Here is a 24,436-nt window from a genome sequence, read left to right on the forward strand (position 1 = left end):
CCTACTGCCCAAGCACGCAGATGCCACATGCTACAGATGCGGGTATTAATACCCCCACACGGGCGACTGCCCTGCCCTGGGGCAAAATGCGCTGCATGTGGTGGTGATGACCACTTCAGGGCTGTGTGCAAGAGCGTGCCCATTTACTCTACCAGCCAGAGAAGCCTAAGGGAACGACGAAAAACAACACCCACAAGACCCCGTGAGAGTGGACCAGACACAGAAACAAAATGGCACCGGCGAGACGAGCACAACCACAGGAAAACATACTCAAGAGAGGAGTACCGCCGTCTGATGGCTCTAGACGCAGTGCCAGCCGGCGCAACGTCTGCTACATCGAAATGAAGTAACCCTCCAGCAGTGAATAGCTGTCGTCGGGCGAGGACCAGCGGAAAAAGGGATATGTGTGGGCCCTAAACAACAGCGCGGCAACCCAGCATAGCCCGGTTCTAACAATACAAGTTAATGACACTCCACCGGACTTGCTAATCGACACGGGAGCCACAGTGAACATAATCAGTGAGGAGGCATACAACACACTCACGAAGACACCCAAGCTCAAGAAGTCCACCACTGACATACAGCTCCACCACATCACTGCCATGCAAGGGTGCAATTGATGCCATGTGTGCACACAAGAGTCACGCCGCAAAGATCCATATACACGTCCTCAAGACAGAGGTGAACAGTGGCTGCATACTCAGCTTTAGAAACGCAGTGGAGATGGGCTTGGTACATATCCTGTACCTTTTACTCTTTTGCCTGGCTTAACTATACACTGCCCCCATGGACCCCCCACCCCCCTCCAACCCCCGCCGTGTCAATGTTTAAAATTGCATGCAGGGGACCTGTTGCAGTTAAATGCTAGTGGTGGCGGTCCCCTGCATGCAATTCACATTCGGTAAATAAGGCTGATTATATCACTGTTATGCATGCACTGGCGTGGTGCGTGTCGCCTCCTTCCATCTTTCTGCATAAAAGAACACAATCACACACCCCCAGTGCTGCACGGCTTTACAGGCTAAGCGCATTTCACAGATTTATCATTAACATCCAAATGCTAATGCTTCTAAATAATTCAGCATGGCATCCAGCCGACATGCCCTTGACTTCGCTGACCCTGACTGTGCATGCCAACTGAGCCACAGAGGGATTATCTTTCTGCCACCCTGTAGTAAGAGACAAACACGTGTGTCTTTGAAGGTGGCCCTGAACAGGCTAGAGAGGGCACAGCGAGCGAGGGTAAGAATGATGTTTAACAATTCCTCAATTCGACTTTTGAATGGAGAGACAGCCCCAGCAATGGAGAGACAGCCCCAGCCCCCAATCCCGCCCCCCCCCCCAAACCCCCTGTCCATGTGCCATCATAGGATTCATGTACACATTCTCTTTAATCGTCCTAAAGCAGAGATTTCTCCAATCAGGGCGCTGCCTCGCCTCTGATACCTGATGCCAGCTTGCCAGCTAATGTAGGCCACAGCAGGACAAATCCGGCGAGATTGAGTTGGAGGCAAAGAGTGGCCCCGTCAATCTTGCTTTCTTTCCTCCCTTTCCCTCTCTGCCTCCCTCCCTCCTCCCCACTCCCCGTTGCCGTTGCTGTTGTTTATAATAAGAGGGGAGTTGTATCGGTGGTCATTAGCCGCGAGCTTCCCAGCTGGGAGCAGCTCCGAGGGCAATGGGTGGGGATGGGGCGGCGCCGCCGCTCAGGGCCGAGGAGCGCGCGGGGGATGTGGAAGGCCTGACTCGGCCAGACTTTCGGGTTAACGAAAGCATGAGGTGGCTTTTAGGCAGCAGCTGGAGGAAATTTGGCCATGCCGGCAGAGGGACGTACGACTGGCTAACCAGTGAACCCGGCCTGCCGCTTCTGGGAACCCAACTGCAGGTCAGTGGCGCGGCTCGCTCGGCCCTGTGGCGCGCAGGCTGCTGTGTGGGAGGGGGCGAAAGAAAGCATGTGCTCGCGAGTGGGGTTTCCAAGCACGTATATTAGATCAGCAGTGGAAAAGATAATTATTCTTAAACTTTCTGATTTAATTTTTAACTAAGAAAAGTGAGTTTACTCTACTTTTGGTGGCACTCTTTTGTAGGCGGAGTGAAACCGTTTAACAAAAATTCGAACGTCTAAAATTGGTTGCTTTTCGTAAAGATATGGTATTAGTGCGCTCTTAATTACAAAAAAGCTGTGCAGCACGCTTTACACCTTTGCTCCTTTACACGTTGTAGCGGACTCTGTCCACATGAATTCCAAAGGCATTAACAAACACAAGTCTTATACATCACCAACATACCAATTAACCTAGCACATACTGGTAGTAGCAATAGATTTTTGGTGGTTAAGTAAAAACGTTACTTTAATATTGAGTAAAGTAAATGGACAAACTCAGTAAATAAAATGTGGTTTTATTCTGTAGTGTTTGAATAACAAGGCTGTCTTCATAAGTTAAGTGTTTTAATTTCAGACTTAGTTAAACTGGAGTGGGTTTAACACGCATATACATTAGGCATCATGTAAAAGTAAACAGATTCTCTATAAGAAAGTGAAAACATTGTCCCATGTTTCAGCTTTCTCTCTAGTGTGCTAAATAGGATGTTCCAGCGAACCCCCACTCCCCACACACACCTCAGAAAGGAAGTGTCATTTTGAAAGAAACCTTGTCTGGAAATTGCATGGTGGTTTCCCTATCTGCTTTTGAAGTCAGATTGTTTAGAATGCAGTCAATACCAGTAGTTATTGACTGTACTATTAACATTCTGATTGGTTGAGAGGAGATCAATAACGACCTGTGCTAATATTGCTTAAATCATGTTGAAATGACAAACATCCACCCCACCTTATTACCTCTGTTTTTGTAGCAAATGTTTTTACAGGTGATGCTGTGACTTAAAATCAAAATAGTGTTCACTGTAAATATGAGCACAACTTTTACAGGGCTTCATCTACGGATGTACCCCCTTTGCCTCCTTCCGCCTGACTGATTAAGACACAAATGGAAGCTGCAGTTATGAACAGTTATCAGTAAGAAACACCCCCCTTTGGGCTTCAGCACTTCCAAACAAATAGCTCGGAAAAGTGTCACATTATAAAACCGGTCTCACATTGTGAACTTTCTTCTCATTGACGCAAAGTGTGCCTGCACATGGCTCGTTACTAATCAAAATGAAATACAATAAAAATGAATTTGTCACTGGATGATTTTGTTATTTTGACCATTTGATATTGGGTAGACCAGCGACGCACTAGAGGGAAAGATGTGTGTTACTGTAGCAGGCACGCCTCACTCTTGAAGTGCTTGTACATGACACCATACGGTGAGTGGGTTCTAGATTACAGATACCAGAGCATGATGGAAGGGGTAGAGTGATTGGGAACTTCTAATTGGGACATTAGAAAATGACAGTACCATTTCAGTCAGAACAAGATAAAATGATTTGCTCAGAATCACAGGGATTCTTCCACTAAGTGCCGAAGCTGGGATTAGAATCCAAGTGTATATGTTAGGTCTGCAGTTTAGCCACTGCCCATATCTCCTCTTAGGGCTGCTGTTCCATCCCACACTGCTGTTGCCACTCGTTTTGAGGTTGTTCGCTCTGTCCTCTAAAGGGACATGCAGCAGATCAGCGCTGTGCTCCGGGGCGGTCTAGCAGAGTTATCCCGGCATCTCTAATCTGCAGTTGAGAAGCTGCTGGCCAGTGATTGAGCTTGCCCTTCTAAGCTGTGCCTTGATTACTTTTTTGTGGAGCCAAAGACCCGGGTGCTGGGGGTGTAAGGGACCCTGGTGCTTTCTGACGTGTGCTGCTCCAAATATATGTGGCCTGAATGACGTAGCGACAAAGCTTGTGCACGGTTTTATGCTGTCCTGGACAAACTGTTTTTTGGCATCTGCCCGCCCTCCCTAACGAAGGGACTCAAGTTGATATTTTCAGGGCCAATATGGCACCCCAGGGTTGCTCTCGGCTCCTGCCCTAAGCCCCAGTCTGGAACTGCCTTATTGTAGCACCAGCCATGCAAAGCACACTTCTGGCACACCCTCCAGCGAAGAGGGTCGGACAGGGCGGGCACAAGTGGTGCAAGGATTGACTAGTGATAATTGACTCTTGGCGAGTAAGAAATGGTGTGCTGTGTGTATGTGTAGATTTGAGGTGGCAAGTGACTTTTTATGGCTGGTCAGTAGTTTGCCGTTGAAATGTTTACCCCTGGGGTGGGAACACTGGAAAGGAAAGATGTAATCCTCTCCCCCACTCCACTTCCATCTTCCTCATCACAACCCTTATAAAGTTAGATGGATCCCACCATAGGCACAGGAGTACCTGCTTCTTGGAATTTTGAATATACCTCCAGCTGAGGTATAAAGGGGCAGAATTTCCTAGAAACTTCCTCAGTATTGTCCAAGTGTGTCAATTCTGTCCTGAAGCCCCTTAGGGAGGGTGGGCGGGCAGGGATATGACCTAGAAGAGTAGGACTAAGAATACTGTTCCTTACCAGTAAATAATCTACACACTTATGTACTAAAAGTCCTGCAGAGTAATAACGGAGAAGTAGTAGAAAAAGCTGTCGATGCGCAACAGCACAATTGTGAATATTGGCCTGCATTGCATCTAGACAGGATTGTGAACGTTGACTAGTGCCATATTTCGATAACTGTGAATAGTGGCTGCAGAAATGTTTCTCTGCAGCTAATATATTATGCAGAATATTAGCTTGCCTCACATCTAGACTGGATTGCGTGTATTTCCGTTGCCAAATTTAGATAGAATTGTGAATATTGGCTTGCGTCACATCTAGACAGGATTGTGAATATTAGCCAGTGCCACATCTGAATAGAAATATGGAGATATTCATGCGCCACATCTAGAAAGAACTTATAAATAAGCACGTATCACATTTAGATAGCGAGGCCAGTAACCAACCCATTAACAATCTCACCCTTCTGCTTACACCTCTCAAACGCTAACCAAACACAACCACAACCCTAAAGCAAAGCAAACTGCACACACTTCACTACACTGCAACAGCAAAACAAATCACACATAGCTTCGCACAACAGAACAAGAAGGCTACCAACCGAAAAGCACACCGAAGCTCAGCGAACAGACTGATGCTGCCAACAGCACATCACTGCTCTCTTGAACTTTTCCCGCTCGGTCCCACTAACTCACCCCCCACCTCCTTTCCTTTGTTCAGATCCGCCAGAGCGCCAGGAGACCACTCCAGTGGTGATAGTGCGTGGTACAAATATCCATTAACACAAGGAACTAAAAAAAATGCACAGCTATAAAAAAAAAGGCGCAGCACGGCTCAGGCGGCCAAAAACCCTTGCTATAGCCCTGTGTCAAGAAGACCTGGGTATAAAGGATGCTTCATGAATAGTACAAAGTAATACCATAGACAACCACGCTGTGGCAAGTATCATTAGTTGTGCTAACAACACGTTACATTGCATTGTACAACAGGGAGGTGTTTTATATATAACTTATTCGGGATTGTGTGTTGTCTGCTCAGTGGTAAGGAGGCGAGTGCATATAAGTAACAGGAAGACATTCTGTCACAGAGCGATGATGCTGGTCAAACAGACCAAGAGGAGGGTCGAAATGTCAATCTTAATGGCGGTAAAAACTGAAGGAGGATGGACTGTACAGAGCCAGCTTGTGCCACGCAGTGTTGGGACGAATCTTCGGAATCCGGTTTGTTTCTTGAGTGGTCGCATGTGTCGTGGTGCCTTCGAGGAAGGCAGTAAAGCAAGTGCGTCACTTACAAGATTCCAAGTTGTAGTGAAAGTAAGCTCAGGCAGGCTACTTAAACACGGTGACTTTTGTTTTTACAAATAAATGGAACACACGAGCACCGTTAGATCTGCTTGATAAATATTTAATTGAAGAAAGGGGACATGTGCTCCTTTGCACATGTCCAGTCATAGTCTGAGGACATGCCGGAAGCAGTCATCACTCTTTCATACTTGAGAAGCTGCAGAAATGGTCCAAAATCAGATCACTTCATTGTACCCTGGTCCACGGTGTCCAAGGGTGTGGATTTCTGTTGACTCACACTGAAGGGTATCTCACAAGTTACAGAAGGGCACCGGCAGTGCAAACATCGGACAGCAGCCTTTTATCAGCTAACACTGAGCACAGTTTTGCCCTGTTCAGGCTTGAGGGTATTTTATTTTGTATTAGAGGTACTTGTATAGTGCAGGCCTAGCCACAATGACATGAAAGCACTTCAAATGTGCAACAAAGAAACAAGTGCAATTACTTTTTGTACAGCTGCACACCAGGAGCAGAACCTATCCAACATGTTCAGGGCACAGGCTTTGTCAGCTGCCATTTTCCAGGAAAAAGCCCATTTCAATCCGGGACTGCTCGTCCAAATCCTTCTCAAGGGCCCAGAGGCAGATATTTTCCATCAGAGCAAGCCCTTGCTGAATGTTGAGCCACGGTCCAGCTGCACTGGACCATGCCCATGCCGGTGTGGAACACGAAACCTGTGATCGGCCACTTTCCATGTGAACCAGATGACCATGCTGTCATTTCCCCTCCCTATAGACCTCTACCCACTCTATGAACCTCCCTAGAAGTCCAACACGTTTTTTAGTCCCAAAATGTCTTGCTGTGTCATCCGCAGTCCCTTATCACAATACTCACAGTCTATTTCTGGGAAAAGAAGCAAGAGAAGATTAGCTGCAATTGCTGCAGTAGCGCAGGAGGACTCATATAATACCGCCGTTGCTTGGGCAGGAACATCATGATAAACACTAGGCAGAGGGCTTATTGTCGATTTTCAGACTTAGCCGATGAGATCTTTGACAGATTTCCCTGTACAGGTTTCAGGGAGTGTCTGCCTTCTCCCCGTTCCCCCTACCACCTCTCTCTGCAGGTCTTCTCCACACAACCGAAGTGCATGCTCCACCGCGGTGCTGCGTTCCAGCAGACAATAGCCAATAGTTTGGGGCCTGATTCTGCATCTCCATAGAAGGCCTCCTGCTAGCTACGTACACTGTTGGAGAACTCTGGCCACTGTGTCTCTGTTTGTTTTACTTGGGTGGTCTATGCAGGACCAACATGTATAGGAGAGGTTTCCACTAGACTACAGGGTTTCTCAAGCCTGCAGGAGGGGTCGTCAATAAGGTCAGAAGAAGGCTATAATGGAGGATGCTTGTAATACCATATTAACTATAGATTTGTTAGTTATCTTCAAAATGGCAGCATCTGGATCACAGAGCACTCCGACTTGGGTTAACTAAAGGGAAAGGGGGACACGTAGGGATGGTTTTGAGAAACCTATGCATAGAAACATCATTGCTGTGCCTCAAACAGCTGCTAGATGACCTGCTGCACCCTGTTTTATAAAAGTTACTCTTGTAGTTGGCGAGGAGACGTTTTGTGAACAAGTGGAGCAGCTTTGCAGAAGGAGGCGGCTTGTAAAAGGGATTGGAACTGGCAGAGTGATGGCCAACTCAGAGCACTAGTAAATGGAGTCCATTTGAGGAAAAGGAGCTGGCGAGTGGTGCCACAGTGACTGGCACTCTTCATGGTTTTCATAGCCGGCATCGCAGAGGAGGTGAGGGATGTTTATTTGCAGATGCTGCAAACGGTTGCAATTGGGACACAAAGGGTATTGGAAAAATAAGGTGCAACATACAAAATAAAAACCCGGAAAGGCGCATAGCTCACTGCAGCCAAACGTAGGGCCTTGTACAGCATTTGGCAGAAACCATAAGGTGTGGAAAATGTTCATGATCACTATGTGTTATCGTATGCGACTTCCTCCAAGCAGGTACAAAGCGGGGCACTGCTGTGGTGAGAAGAAAGATGGGTATTGCATGATCACTAAATAGATGGCTTTTGAGGCCTTCTCTGGAGTGTTACATCTCGTTCTGGAGATAGATGACAGCAGATGGGGGACAGTGGATACCCAAGCTGCCAAAACAATGCATGGTTTAAACGACAAGTCCTTTCAGGAAATCCCCAAAGATCTCAAACGATATCCAGTGCAGACAAGGAGAGCCAGGAGATCAGAATGTGGTGCTCGGATTCCTGGAGAGAATTAACCGCACAAGAGTAAGAATGTTTAGCACAAGAGCACGATTTGAACGAGAGATCACAATATGAGTTCCGAGAGATTCAGGAGTGATGCATGAAGATATGATGCAGTAGCTCAGAAGTAATATTAGATGTTCTATAACGATGGCCAGGGTGGCACATGCACTAACCAATCCTTTAGCAGAAGGTTTGGATACGAAAAGAGTACATGGGCTCATGAAAACACCAGGAAACAATAGAGCTCCGAAGGCAAGAATAAAGTTGAAGACCATGCACGGTCTGCGTAACCAGTCTAGGCTTTACAATTGTCAGCCTGAATGGGTGTGGAGAGAGTGATGTATTATACCGAAGACCACCTAAGATTTAGAAAACTACTAACAACCTGGCTCTTCAACACCTCAGAACCAGATGGAAACAACTGAAATAATAAAACAGGAAATACAAAAGAAGAGGCTGACAGAATCCCTGACGGCACAGACAACACCTAGAACCGACTGACGAGCTGCAACCCTATTAGGACAGAACAATAGCAAATAAGCCTAACACAAACAGGCACAACTACCAACCTTACCCACTCAGACAGGGCATTGGGTATGGGCGTAGGTCGTAAGTAGACTGATCCGAGAGGACCAGTTTTGCACCAACCACAGACTGGGAATGTAGGGGCTGGCCCGGGGAAAAGGATAGGAATAAATAAATAAAGCAGAAATGAACTAAATGAATACAATCTCAGACAGATGAGAGACAGCCTTATGCTGAAACTAGATCACTGAAAGGGAGACAACCATGTCTAAATCCTGAAATCCTGAAAGACACACAAGGAGGATGCATCTCTCGGGACACCAATGCTACAAAACAACCCTACAAAAACTGCTAATAACCTCACCCCTCTCCACACACCTCTCTCACCATAAATAAACACAACCACACCTCTTAAACCGAAGAAACATGCACGCACTTCACCACACCTCAACAACAAACACACCACACAAACCCTCACACAACAGCACACGATGAACTTGGACCGTATACCACACCAAAAGCTCAGCGAACAGTATTAACCGTACTGAAGCTGCCAACAGTACATCACAGCTTCCTTGCTCTTCTCCAAACTTTGTCCTACTAACACTCCCCTAACCTACCCCCCTTTTTTCTTTCAGATCCCCCAGAGCGCCAGGGGACCACTCGGGTGGTGATAGTGCATGGTACAACTATCCTTTAACGTTAACATTAACATTATATATGTACATATATTGTTACATAAGTAAAACAAGATGGGTGATGGCTGGAAGATTTTGAATTATTCTTAAAATCTAGCATTGCTCTGGGCAGCCCTCCTGGCCATCATTCCTTGTCTTCCAGGCCATTATAGGAAGACCATATGCAAATCAGGCTTGGTCCTACCCCTAAAGGGGCAGTCCAGCACGAACTGCTTGGTCACATGCCTTCTTCATGAGACCACAAGCATCGCCAGACATGTTTCAGCCTCATTGGGCGTCATCAGTGAGGTGTAGCTTGAGTCTGCCGGCCAAGCAGGTTTAGGACCCACGTCTGGGCATACCACTCTGGATGACTTAAGCAAAACTAAAATACTAAACAATGTCTGGGGTTGTTTGTGTTCCAATGCAGAGGAGACTTTGGCAAGAAGTTTGTGACAGACTGATCCCATTGGTGGCAGAACCAAGACTGATTTGCATATGGCTGGTTCCTTCTGCAATGACTCAGATGGGCTAAAAAACGGATGTTGTGGCAGGTGACTCAGAGCAGTGCCAGAGGATACGATTTAATTCCTGACATTCGACCCATAACATTTTTTGGTTAATGGTTTTATACATAGTCACACTTGAAAGCAAACTGGATTTACTATTTGTTAGGTCAGTGAGCACAGCCATAGTTTAAAAATAAATAAGGAAATGGGGCTGTTTGGAAGTGCCTGCGCTTGCGGTTTTAGGTTCTTCCACTCATGTAATCCTTGCCCCTTCATAAGCAGGATACTGACCTGGTTGGTCAGCATGGCAAATGTGCCCTCGACCAAAAAGAGATAGTTATGTGTCAGTAGAAATGAGATAGAGGGGGCTATGCAGTTTACATTCTCACACCATTACATGCTATTATCATGTCCTATTTACCGGCACCTAGAGCACAGACAGTACATTAGGCACACGTTGCAATACTAACCCAGAATGTACTTGTTACTGCTTCACATTTTGGCAGTGCAGTTTGTGTTAAGAAGGATTTCTGAGCTCTGTCCAGGAGTGGCAGAGGTTCAGAAGGCCAACCTAGGTTCTTGGAACAGGGTACCTCTGGACAAGCCAGACCAGTCAGGGTAGCTATGGCAGGCGGTCAAGACTAAGTCTCAGGAGGGGTGAGGGTGACTGAAGGACCTCAATGAGCTCACAGAGCAAGGACACTTACAAATTACTTCAGACAGGTGTTATATTAAAAATATAGACACATTTATTACAAGGCCTTTGTAACACAGACTATAGCAAAGAATCACACTAACACTAAGTAAACCAATACAAACTCACAATACAATATATATACAAGACCAAGGGGGTCTAAAGGGATGACTACACGAAATATGTTAACAGCCTAGAGCTTAAGGAAACAGGCAGTGCAGTTACCCTTTAGTCCCAATTCACCATCAGTTATTCACCTAACTAAGAGACAATCCAAGCCCTAAGAAGAGGGGAGCCTTGTGCTCAGTAGTACATGTGTGCCAATGCATGCGGTTGTTCCAGTGGACAAAGCAGGGTCTCTTTAGAGGACTCTAACAGCTCGGGAAGGTGGATAAGGCGATGAAGAATAAGTTCCCACTATTCAAGAAGGACCTCCTGTAAGTGATTTCAACCCGGCACTTCACCTAAGTCAATGCCTAGCGTGGGATGCACAATTGAAACCCTTAATTATTTATTTATGTCTATAAGTTCTTTTATTCCTGAACGATATACCCTTATATCACGCCCCTCTCTTTGAATCCCCCCCCCGGTCACACTGAACCAGGAAGCAAGCTGTTTTGCAAAGTTAAAATATTTATTTATGGATTTGCACAATATATAAATATCACACTATTTTAATGGTTATACAATGATCACCAATGGGGTGATGTCGCAATAAATCTCTTTATTCACACAGAGTAATGATATGAAAAATAATGCAGCATAGAATAATACTTTGTGTGGGTTCAATCAAAATGCAATGTTATTTTATATTATGTTACTTTGCATTTATATAGCGCCTTATATGCCATTGGTATGGTCTCAAGGCGCTGGTAGGTTGAACGTCCTCGGGAAGCGAAGTTCAGGTCAGTAGAGAGAATAGAGAGAGACAAAAGGTGCGTGTGAGCACCGGATATGTGGGCAGCTGGTGAGGCCTTCATGTGATAGCTGCTTCATAGCGGTAGGTGTGGATGTAGAGAGATCAAGAGTATGTGTTCGCTCTGGCAGGTTGTTATGCAGACCGATTTCGGCTGCGTTAGGCCTGAGGAGAACGCCTAGGCTGGAAGGTGTGTAACCAGCAGTGTTTAGATAGGGTGATGGGGAGAATGAGGAAATGATGGTATGGGAACAGCTACACCGAATGGTGTCATAGTAGCGCTGTTATATTTCAGTGGTGGTGTAAAGAAGAGAGTAAGCATGGGGATGTGAATATGGTGGTTTATTTTAGGTGCTTGAGATCGAGCCCACTCCAATATTTCCATGTACTCCATCCGTTCCATGTACTCCAACTGTTCCAGGCATTACGACCATTTCAAATACTCAAAACCGTTCCTTTCAATGCTCTTTCAATTTTCCATGCCCTCCAAATCATTCCATGTAGGTCACGCTGTTCCATGCACTCCAATCCGTTCCATGCACTCCAATCCGTTCCATGCACTCACATCCATTCCATGCACTCGCATCCGTTCCATGCACTCGCATCCATTCCATGCACTCGCATCCGTTCCATGCACTCGCATCCATTCCATGCACTCGCATCCGTTCCATGCACTCGCATCCGTTCCATGCACTCGCATCCGTTCCATGCACTCGCATCCGTTCCATGCACTCCAATCCGTTCCATGCACTCGCATCCGTTCCATGCACTCGCATCCGTTCCATGCACTCCAATCCGTTCCATGCACTCCAATCCGTTCCATGCACTCCAATCCGTTCCATGCACTCGCATCCGTTCCATGCACTCGCATCCGTTCCATGCACTCCAATCCGTTCCATGCTCTCAAATCCGTTCCATGCACTCGCATCCGTTCCATGCACTTGCATCCATTCCATGCACTCCAATCCATTCCATGCACTCCAATCCGTTCCATGCGCTCCAATCCGTTCCATGCGCTCCAATACGTTCCATGCGCTCCAATACGTTTCATGCACTCGCATCCGTTCCATGCACTTCAACTCCTTTTATGTACTCCAAGCATTTTCTGCACTGCTTCTTTCATTCGTTCTACTCACATTATCCTTTCTCCATGCATCATCCATCCACATACGTCATCTTCACAAGTTCCATCCACTTAGCTGGGTCCACCCATTTCACACATTCCATCTACTTCACCTGTTCCACCCATTTCACCGGTTCACCCACTTCATCGGTTCCAAACACATCACCTGTTCGTCCATCTACTTCATCAGTTCTACCATTTCACCCGTTCCACCCATTCCACCTATTGTACATTAGTTCAATCGTTCCATCCACATGCTCCATCCGTTCCATCCACATACTTCACCCATTCCTTCCACATATTTTGCACGTTCCATCCATGTATTTCACCCGTTCCATGCACATACTTCATCCGTTCCATCCACATACTCAACCCGTTCCATCCACAAACTTTACCCGTTCCATCCACAAACTTTACCCGTTCCATCCACAAACTTCACCCGTTCCATCCACATACTTCACCCGTTCCATCTACATACTTCACCCGTTCTATCCACATACATCGTCCGTTCCATCCACATACTTCACCCGTTCCATCCACATACTACACCTTTTCCGTCTCCATACGTCACCCTTTTCCACCCACCCAGTTCATCCGTTCCACCCGGTTCATTTGTTCCACCCGGTTCATTTGTTCCACACGGTTCATTCGTTCCACCCAGTTCATTCGTTCCACCCAGTTCATCCGTTCCACCCAGTTCATCCGTTCCACCAGTTCATTCATTCCACCCAATTCATACGTTCCATCCGGTTCATCCGTTCCTCTCAGATACTTCACCCGATCCAACCTCATACTTCCTCCGTTCCAACCACATTTTTCATCTGATCCATCCACATCACCCGTTCCATCCATATACTTCAATCGTTCTATTCAGTATATTTGACCCATTTTGTCCACATACTCCACCTGTTCTTTCCTCATACTTTACCCGTCTCGTCCATATACATCGCCTGTTCTTTGAGATCCATCTTCTGTTTCTACCACCCACTTCACCCGTTTCTCTGCCTTACTACACCCGTTCCTTCACATCACTTCACCCGTTCCCTCCAACCCCTTCACCTGTTCCTCCAACCCCTTCACCTGTTCCTCCAACTCCTTCCCCCGTTCCCTCCAACCACTTCCCACATTCCCTTCAACCACTTACCACGCTCGCTCCAACCACTTCACCCATTCCCTCCAACCACTTCCCTGTTCCCTCCAAGCACTTCACCCGTTCCCTCCAGCCACTTCACCCGTTCGCTCCAGCCACTTCACCCGTTCCATCCACATACATCACCCGTTTGCTCCGCATACTACACCCGCTCTGCACCCGCTCTGCACTCTACACCCGCTCTGCACTCTACACCCACTCTGCACTCTACGCATTCTACCCCTGCTTCAGACTCTACATCTGCTCCACACTCTACATCCGCTCCACACCCGCACCATACCTTACATCTGATCCATCCACATCACCCGTTCCATCCACATACTTCAATCGTTCTATTCAGTATATTTGACCCATTTTGTCCACATACTCCACCTGTTCTTTCTTCATACTTTACCCGTCTCGTCCATATACATCGCCTGTTCTTCGAGATCCATCTTCTGTTTCTACCACCCACTTCACCCGTTTCTTTGCCTTACTACACCCGTTCCTTCAAACCACTTCACCCGTTCCCTCCAACCACTTCCCATGTTCCCTCCAACCACTTCCCATGTTCCCTCCAACCACTTCCCATGTTCCCTCCAACCACTTCACCTGTTCCCTCCAACCACTTCACCCGTTCCTCCAACCCCTTCACCTGTTCCTCCAAATCCTTCCCCCGTTCCCTCCAACCACTTCTCACATTCCCTTCAACCACTTCCCACGCTCGCTCCAACCACTTCACCCATTCCCTCCAACCACTTCCCCGTTCCCTCCAAGCACTTCACCCGTTCCCTCCAGCCACTTCACCCGTTCGCTCCAGCCACTTCACCCGTTCCATCCACATACATCACCCGTTTGCTCTGCACTCTACACCCGCTCTGCACCCGCTCCGCACTCTACACCCGCTCCGCACTCTACACCCACTCTGCACTCTACGCATTCTACACCTGCTTCGGACTCTACATCTGCTCCACACTCTACATCCGCTCCACACCCGCACCATACCTTACATCCGCTGAACACCCTACATCTGCTCCACGCTCTCATCCGCTCCATGCCCGTATTCTTTCTATGCACTCATCAGGTCTACGCACTTATCCGCTCCAGGCACTCATCCGCTCCACGCACTCATCCGCTCCACGCACTCATCCACTCCACGTACTCATCCGCTCCATGCACTCATCCGCTCTACGCACTCATCCGCTCTACACACTCATCCGATCTACGTACTTCATCCGTTCCACTCATTTTGTTTATTCATCCTGCGTTATCGGTTCAGCCTATGTATCTTGTCGCACGCCCTCGATCCATTCCATGCTCTCCATCTGTCCCAGGCACTACCCTCGTCAGATGTGTTCGAATTGTCTATTCCGTACTTTCCATTTATACCATGCAATCACACATTCCACGCCATCTGTCTGTGTACTCATCCGTCTCCTGTATTCATCTTTTCATCCTCTTCACTTTATTTCTTTCGTCCATTTTGTTCCTTTCATCTATAGCAATCATTTCATTTTATTTCATTTATTTCAAACGCTTTACTGCTTTCATACGACTTATTCTTTTATCCATTTAATTGCTTTGATCAACCTTTTTCATTCTATTCTATTTGTATTCTTTTTAAAAAAAATTTTTTTTATTTTTTTTAGCTAATCAATAGAGGTTATTAGTTTTCGATTTCCCTCTCTGATCATGATGCTGCATTGCTATTTATGATCTAGCATTTGGCAAAGTCGTTGCAAGGCTGTTAACCAGTTTGAGTTATTTTGAGTTCGGGATCGGTTTTAGGGGAAGAGCCAAGTTTTCAGTAATTTGCAGAAAGACATGAGGTCTTCAGTGGGTCCGATGTGGGGTGGGAGTGCGTTCCACAGAGTGGGTACCAAGGCTGAGAATGAAGATCTGCCTAATCTGACTGAGTTTGTTTTTGGTATGACTAGAAAGCCGGCTGAGCTTGATTTTAGCATACGTGCAGGGTGATAGGGTTTTAGTTTGTCTTGAAGATTTTGAGGTCCGGTTTTATGCATTGCTCGGTGAGAAATGCATAAGGTTTTGAAGGTCACTCTTCGGGCAACCGGAAGCCAGTGCAGAGTTTTGAGGGCTGGGGAGATGTGGTCTCTCAGGCCAAGCACTAGTAGCAGTTTGGCTGCAGCGTTTTGTGCTCTTTGTAGCTTAGTCAGTTGGTATGTGTGGACTCCGAGGTATAGTGGGTTAGCGTAGTCCAGTCTTGATATAACAATTGATTGGAACGTGGAGAGTCTGTTGGGAAAGTTGAGGTATGGAAAAATGCGTCTAAGAGTTTTAAGGTGGTAGTGGCAGGACTTTGAGACGTTGTTGACTTGGCGCGAGAGAGTTAGGTCAGAGTCTAGGATGCATCCAAGGTTTTTTACAGAATTAGTGGGAATCGGTGGGTTGCCCATGGCAGAGGGCCAGGGTAGTGGGTGTGGAAAAAGTTTGGTGTTGCCACATACCATGATTTCGGTTTTGGAGGGGTTTAGCATGAGGTGGTTTGTGGTCATCCAGAGCTTTATGTCGAGGAGGCAGGAAGCAAGGTCAGGTCGGCAATTCGGTTTTGAGTTCCAGATTTTTAGAATTAGTTGAGTGTCATCAGCGTAGTTGTAGCACAGGATGTTGTGTGAACGAATTATTCATGGGAGGGTGGCCATGTAGAGATTGAACAGGAGGGCTGATAGGCATGCTCCTTGTGCAACTCCTGTGTCGACTGTTCGGGCTTGGGAGGAATAGGTGGAGAGAAGGGTTATTTGGTTCCTATTTTTGATGAAGGATGATATCCATTTGAGAGCGGTTCCACGAATTCCTAGGAGTGGAGTCAGTCAAGGAGGATTGAGTGGTTGATTGTGTCAACGGCGGCGGATAGGTCAAGAAGGATTAATGCGGCATATCCCACAGAGTCTGCTGTGTTTTTAAGGTCGTCCCAGATTGAGGTTAGGGTGGTTTCTGTTCCGTGTCGGGCTCTGAAACCTGATTGAGTGTTGGCTTCGACAAAGGCATTTAGTTGGGAGTAGGCAGTTCGGTCAATGAGTTTGGCAAGGAACCTTGTGTTTGAGATGGGGCGGTAGTTTTTGGGCTCGAGAGGGTCGAGGGAAGGTTTTTTTTTTAATAGAGGTTTGACGTGAACCGCTTTGAATGCGTCGGGAAAAATTCCTGAGGCAAGGGAGTCATTTATGATGGTTCTTGCGTATTCTCCTGCACAGGTAGATGCGAAAATTTCTTTGAGGGTTGTGGCTGGGCAAGGGTCCAGCGGAGAGCCGGATGGTTTGCGGGCAGAGAGAGGTTTGAGAAATTGGTCAGCTGATATTAGACTAAAGGAGTCAAACGTTGGTTGGGTAGAGGTCGCAGGTGGAAGTGTAAGAGAGCTAGTTTGTTGGTTAGAACGTTTGTTCTTTCTAGAGCTGTGGTGTAAAAGTGGAGAGAGAGTTAGTTGCACAGCGATTGTGAGGGGGTCGGGAGGGTGGTGATGCATGACGGTTTGGTGAATTCGGTGATGATTTTGTGAAGTTCTTTGCAGGGGTTTTTACAGTTTAGGATTTGGGAGTTGTAATGGGCTTTTTTGCTTTCCGGGTTTTGGGCTTGTACTGATGAAGGTGCCGGGCGAAGGTGGATCTGCCCTGGGGAGTTTTATCTTTCCGCCATTTGCGTTCTAGGTATTTATATAGTTGTTTACTGGTCTTCAATTCAGGTGTGAACCATCTAGGGAAAAGGCCACGGTGGGCTGATGGTTTGCAAGAGGGCGTGAGCTGCATTAGTGTGGTGTTGAGCCATGAGATAAAGGCGTCGGGGTTAGTTGATTATTGAGTAGGTAGGTAGGCGGAGGAGACAGGAGGAGTGCGTTGGCTAGGTCAGGACAGATTAATTTCTTCCAGCATGTGCGTAGATTTGGCGGTTCAGGTTCGGGTACAGGAAGCGGGTTGGGTGAGCGAATAGCGAATGAAACAATGAAGTGATAGGACCAGATGATAGGGGAGGGGGAGTTAAGATGTATCCGGTTGTGGGAGCTGAAGTTGACATCAAGAGTGTGTCCTTTATAGTGAGTCGGGCCGTTTATGTGGGGTTGGAGGTTAATTGTGTCTAGGCCGTCAACCAGAGAGTGTGTCATAGGGTTGGTGGGAATGTTGAGCCATATGTTGAAATCTCCTAGAAGGGTGAGGTTGGGATGGTTTAGTTGGAAGGTGGCAATAGAGTCGCAGAGGTTGTTTGAGAATTGTCTATCGTAGCCAGGAGGTCTGTAGATTATTGGGAAGCAGTGGGAGAATGACGGGGAAAGGGATAGTTTAACAAGGAGTGATTTGCAGGAAGGAATGGAAGGTTGGTTGTCGATGATTGAGACGTGGAAGTGAGACTTGAAGGCGAAAGCTATTCCGCCTCCTCTGGAGGGACAGTTCAGGGGGATGAGGGAGAAGTTGGGGGAGGCTTCATTGGCGATAGGGCAAAATCATCGGAGAACCAGATTTCGGTGATGAAGACCAGGTCTGGTTTGTCAGAGGCAAGGAGGTCAAAGATGCTGTGTCTGTTTTTTGCTAAGGATCGGGCATTAAATAGGATGCAATTCACTTCAGTAGAAGAGGTTGATGTCGGAGCTGCAGAGATTGGGTGTGGGGGGGAAGAGGGTGGAAACTGGTGAGCGAGAGTGCTGGGTTGGTTGTTTGTCGATGGGAAGAGTGGGCGAGCAGAAAAGTATGGGGGTTTCAGGTGGGAGTGGATGGACGCGTGTGTTGGGGTGATTGGGTTTGGTGCTGGGGATTTGAAGGTGGGGTGTGGGGGGTTAGGAGTTTCAGTTGTGGTCGGTGAGAAATCGAGGGAGAGGGGTTTCAGGCAGGGTGAATCATGGGGGAGGGTGGTGAACGGGGGGATGAGGTGGTGGATCGAGATAGGGGAGGCGATCCATGATGAGAGATTGAGGGAGACCATGTACATTTCCTCTTTAGTGTCTTAGTTGCGATTGGTGTGTGCGAGAGGGTAGGGAGGTCAGAGGGGTGAGAGATGAGGCTTCTGTTCTTGCTAAGGCTAGGCATGCAATTTCTAGGGAGGGGATCACTCTTTCCCCCTGCACACTACTCAATCCCCCCAATATGCAGTATAATGAGATGGAAGGAGAGAAAACATGTTTCAAGAATACACACTCATCAAATACAGGATCAATCCCAATTTCCCCAAAGCAAACACAGAGAAAAACAGGAATGATTGCAACTTGTCAAAATGGTTTTGAATGTGGCTTTAAATGAATAGTAAAAAAAACACTGAAAATGGATTTAATTCACTAAAATGGATTCAATACTAGTGGGAGCCGCTTTGTATGGTATCAGACAAACATTAGCAATGATTATTGAGTAACTACCAGGTTGAAAACTTAATTCTGAGGTCGGATGCAATGTACAGCTGTTTCACACGTGATAGATTTGAGCCAAATGAAAAATGTGTGGCTAACATTTCCGCGCGCAGTAAGCGCGATTGCGGAACAACTATAAGGAATGCGGTTCGCTGGAAAGCTGAGGATGTTAGCTTCAAGTAGACACTTAAATTTCGTTCCTAGCATAAACGGTGTAACAGTTATGAAGGTTTTTGTGGAGGTCGTATTTTTCAAAAAGAGTCAAAATTTGTAGAACAAGGTTGCGCTTTTTAAAATTACAAACAAGGTTTCTTATACTAGGGAGACTCTGAAGCCACAAACTACACGACAGCACAGCCACCAGCCCAGCGTCGCCTCTGTATGGTTTTTGCCCGCTGAGACGCTTTCCTTTCTTCAGCAAGTATATTAGCGCAAAGATGATTTTAATACTACTATTACCAAAGGACTATAGGGATGAGAGAAAGATTCAGGTAAGACAAAAGATGTTCTACAATGCAGTTCTGGATATAATAGAATAGGTTTGGATAGGATGGCTTATGGATAATACATATGCAAGGGACAAGCCTATGCTATGGATACTCACTACCAATGTTTGGAATGGACCCATCAGAGATCTGGTCAGGGATACTTTCTGGACTGGAATTCTGCTAGCACACCGGACTGGACTCAAGGCGCTCTGGTTCTGCACTCAGCACAGTACTCTGGACACTGCACAGCGGGATTGGACTGGATCTGATGGGTTGGTTGTGGTTTGCAGGTATCTGGTCACAGCTTTGCTCTACTGGGTTGGATCTCTGGATTCTGGCAAGAATTCTTAGCAAGAAAGCAGCACAGCTCAGCCAGGCTGTTCTTTTTTTTTTGTTCCCCTTGGAGGTCTGGGGTAAAATCTGGTTTCTGGATTTATTAAAGACCAAGCTGAAAAGGTTTCAGCTTTGGAAATGGGCCTTTCTGCTTTCAAAGTTCTGGAATCTGGAATATGGATTTCTCTTGCAAAGTGCTCCGCCAGCAATCGGATGGTGGGTGAAGGTGTGTGTGTCTCTAGGTCCTAAGCTGTCTCTATTTATGTATTTTCTGAATGGGTGGGTATGCTGACTTCTACTAGGGACACCCCCTAGATATTCTGTTGGTTAGGGTCTTTCCTCTCCCCTAATTTGAGAAGAAAACCTGGTGTCATGATGACGCTGTATTTTATGACCCATGGAGAACCTCCCCTTTGTTTCTGCACATGAAATCTATTTTTCATACAAGACATATTTACAATTTTACAAACTTGCTAGCAACAGCATATTGACATCACAGATTTGGTAGAGCAAGTATCCATCCGAGCCCCGTCTCGGTGAGAGCTTGGATCTAGATTTGGCAATTTTTGAACCTTTGGTCTGGTACCCAATGTCAGATTTGTCCACATGTTTACACATATGTGCGCATGGTATCTGGGCATAATCATGTGAAGTTTCATGTTTCTGGCATCACCACAAGTGCTACAAAACCACAAATTCTGTAGTCATGTCCCCGAACATAGCACAGAGTTCTGAGTAGTTTTAAAACATGACCAGAATTTTCATATTAACAATACTGTCATTTTACAAATCTTTACAATTTTGCACAGTCCTCTGTCAGTCCTTTTCAAAAATATACTTTCTTGTGCTTGAAGAATACACATAACTGTCTGTCCTGTCGCCAATGTTTTGGTGGGTCAAGAGCAATCCCCCCCTCTGTCCTCTAGCAGGGGCTTCAGCTGATGGTTGCATCTGCATATCTTTTCAATCAAGGGAGTCTTTTGTCTCTCCCAGAGCAGCAGAGCAAAATCCCCTCCCCTCTTCATTAACACCTGACTGGGAGTTCCTGGGCTTTGATGAGAAGCAGGAGAGATGCCTTTTGTTGGAGCAAACTGTGGAATTTGCTTTGAAGCTCTTTGGCTGGCATCAGATTTACTTTAAAGTCAATTTGTTTAAAATTGTCTTTGATAAAATAAACTTACATTTTCAAAATAGGCAACAGATCTCTAATTACAGTCTTTTTAAACATAAAGATTCAATAATTGCAACCTAAATTGTTTTTGATAGCAAGTCACTTAATTTCAACCATGTGATTTTAACTGCACAAGTTAAGCTTCCAATGTAATTAACTGACAGCTGTCACACAGGCAGCCAGCGGTACTGCGCCCATTTCTGACAGATTTTACAGACCAGTACACTTTTTAATGTGACTATTCTTGTGATGTAATCTGCTTTTCCTGACATTGTGTGCTTATGTGGATTCTTTAAATAAAGTGACGGGTAACACCGAGCAAGGATGTTGGATATTTTCTGATGCTTGGAATCATTATTTTGTAATTTCAGCAACCAAGGAAAAACGGATTTCAGAGCGCTTCTGGGTTTTCTTGCAATGAAGCACTGCCTTTCATGTAGTTTCCATTTTCACACTGTGGGCAGCCCAATGAGAGGTTTAGCAGTGTGGTCTCCTGTTCCCCACTGACACAGACAAAGTAGATGAGCAGCCATCTTTCTGGTTTCACTGCGCAATTATCAGAGGTTTAGCGCGCATAGGCTTTTTTGCTGCCATTTTGTTGGTTCTGGTGCCACCAGCACACAGTGATGTCGCAGGGCAGAGCCTAGTGGGTCAATACATCCCACACTCCGCTTGAAGGCAGAGGCAGTTCGAGAGTTTGGGATGAAGTCGCTATTTCGCAATAGCAGTGGACAGGAGATGGGCCCCCAAGGGCCACTTATGCATAAAGTTGGGCTCTGGCGGTAGGGGCCACCAGTTGGGGTAAAGATTACTCACCAGTCCCTGAGGCTAGGAAACCCAAACTTCGGCAGGTTAGTGTAATTCGGTTGCAGGTTCGACAGCTGCAAAAAGGACGTCTCTGCACCTTTTAGTTCCTGAGTTCCAGTGAGGATTCCCAAATGGGACATTGGCGATTTCTCCGCTCCGGGTGGATGAATCGCCCCAGTTTCACTGCAGCAGGCTTCAGGGGCAAGAGGGTCACAAATACAGTGGACCTGCAAAGGACGTTGCTGCAGCAGGGCAACAGGGTAACCGTGTTTACTCTGGTCCGGGCGCACTCGTCTCACTTCAGCCCTGGGAATGCCAAGTGTACAAAATTTGTGTACCAAGTTTCGAGGGCCTCCTCAAAACGACAGAGGAGACAGAGCAAAGGTCCCGCATAAGCTGGTCAGCCCACTGGTTGGCCCAGGGACACTTCCGAGAAAGCTTACTTGCAGGTTTTGGTGAAGGTGCCGAGAATAGTTGGTCCCACTATTCCAATGGGTCGAAGCGTCTTTGCAGACCTTCTAGGATGACCAGATGCAGAGGGGTCCCATGGGACGACGCGGGTGCAGGGTGCCAAACCTTCCAGCGGGTCATCAGCGGTTCCTCGACTCTGCTTCGTAGTAGCAGGATACTTGGATCCTATCCTTTGTTCAGAGAGAACTCAGGAGATCGACCTGGTAGTGGTGTTTCCAGCCTCCTCTTATCGAAAGTTGCCTTTGTGCCAAAACGGAGAGGACCCATTGGGAGATCTGCTCGCTCACAAACACTCACTCCATACGTGGACCAATCACAGACCATGGTGGTCTCAGGCATTCAGGACACTCCAGACTCTCTGGCACCCAGGATGTGTATTGGGACCAGACATCCCAGCCCACATCCTGGAGGCACACACACAAGGCATGCAGAAATCCGCCAAAGCATTGGGATTCGCGGGAAAATGCATGACCAAATAAGGACTGGCCCGGGTCGACTCCATCTGGGGAAGGTGAAGGGGCAGGATGGCCAAAGGACAGGACAAAAAACCTTGTGGCATGGCCATTTTGGAGCCAGGCCACCTATTCATGCCAAATGCGGTTAACACGGTTAACATGGCAGGAAAGGGTTAAAAATAATGCGAAACAATAGCTGCCACCAGTCCTGTCACTGACACATCTGCACAGTTCATAAAAAGTCCAGCGAGAGTATCCAGGTCCTTCGGAAATGACTATAGACCCAAGTGTACTGTATAGGAAGATACATTGTACACTTGTTACATTTTGCACAAAAGCTGCAACATGAGGACAAGGAATAAGGGAAACAAAGTCTCCCAGTACTGACTGTCTTAAGGACATGTCAGTTCCTCCTTAAAAAGTGAGTGAAAGCCCAGAGGAGTGCAGCTGAAGACTGTGCTTCTCTGGCAAAGTCAGTCAGGTATGTCTAAACAGCAGCAAAAAGTTTGGGGGTTGACACATGGAGGGAAAATTACATACACGTATGAAATTTTTCCTAACACTCTGTGATGCTGCTATCGGTGTAGAGGGGGCCGGGGGTGGTACAGGAACACCGTGCATGCTTCAGAGAGATCTCAAGAGGGCCACTGGCCACACAGAGTGTCTCCAGAGAACATGGAGCTTCTCTAAGCACACATTAAAGGCACTGATCACTAATTAATTAGAGCTCACTCAGTTCACTGGAGCACACTACTGTACACCAGGACCTCATGAGATCACAGAGAGGTCCACAGAGCCCAGCACAAGAGAAGCTCATCAGAATCGGGATGGCCAGGAGAAGAGCGGAAAAGCGACAAGATGATGTTATTTTGGTGGCTCAATAGCACATTAACTCGCCATTGCTTCTTCAAAACACGGAAGAGGGAGAGAGATGGAAGGGCTGGTGTTGAAGTAGGGTAGAATGTAGGAGAGAGTAGGGTGCAGGAGAAATCATAGCTTTAGGAATTTGAAAGCAATAGGCTTGACAATGGAGAATACAAAGGTGGTGGCTGGGAAGTGTGAGGAGCACAAGTGGGAGGAACCTGTCACTGCTTCTCAAAATAGCTTTGAGACTATCCCACTGCCCAGCCGGCCAGCAAGGACAGCAGGTGTGCGAGAGTCATACATCAGCAAATGATGCGGCTGCAGTCCCTGTGCACGGGCACACATGATCTGTTTCCCTAGCCACGAAATAGCAAAAACACTTTCACCTGGAAAAAAGAACTTGTTGCCCTCATGACTTTTGAAACCTCGCATCCTGTCTGTGCCTTTACGTGCAAAGACTGCAGACGCGTGTTCCACAAGCAGAGTTGGGCAAAGGGAACATTGCAGCAATGTTTGCAGGCAAGCCTGCGCCAAGGGTCTCGCTAGGGGTCAAGTCTTAAAAATAAAAGTGGGGGGACTCATTAACATACCAATTGAATGTGGTGTCACCAGAAATTAGCATGTTAAGGTGCCCTCTGAAAAAAGTGGTGGGACCGTGTCCCCTCATGTGTACCCTCGACTTGAGCCCTGGGTCTCCACTGCTTTGCCTTCTTCCTCACCTCATTAGCCCAGCCATCGGCCTCCACCCTGGCTTATTCCAGGCAGGTTGTATTAAATGGCCCTTTGCAATGCCTGCGGTTGCCACTCTTTGCCCAAGCATATTCCATGTAGACGAGCTCTGCCAGCCTGGGGGAAGTTACCCGATTAAGGATTTTATTTCATTTGAATGTTTTTCCAGT

General features: G+C 46.9%; 1 protein-coding gene across 1 annotated transcript in view; it reads left to right on the forward strand.

Annotated features, from left to right (window-relative positions):
- Positions 1-1,591: 1,591 nt before the first annotated feature.
- The window catches only part of SMIM28 (small integral membrane protein 28), a 296,538-nt gene continuing 273,693 nt past the window's right edge, over positions 1,592-24,436 (forward strand). Inside the window, exon 1 of the mRNA XM_069608080.1 lies at positions 1,592-1,882. Coding sequence (XP_069464181.1) covers positions 1,676-1,882 — 207 coding nt within the window. The 5' untranslated portion in view covers positions 1,592-1,675. The remainder of the gene's footprint in view (positions 1,883-24,436) is intronic.

Source organism: Ambystoma mexicanum, chromosome 4q (assembly GCF_040938575.1).
Source record: "Ambystoma mexicanum isolate Mex_15411 chromosome 4q, UKY_AmexF1_1, whole genome shotgun sequence".
In the NCBI taxonomy this organism is placed as follows: domain Eukaryota; kingdom Metazoa; phylum Chordata; class Amphibia; order Caudata; family Ambystomatidae; genus Ambystoma; species Ambystoma mexicanum.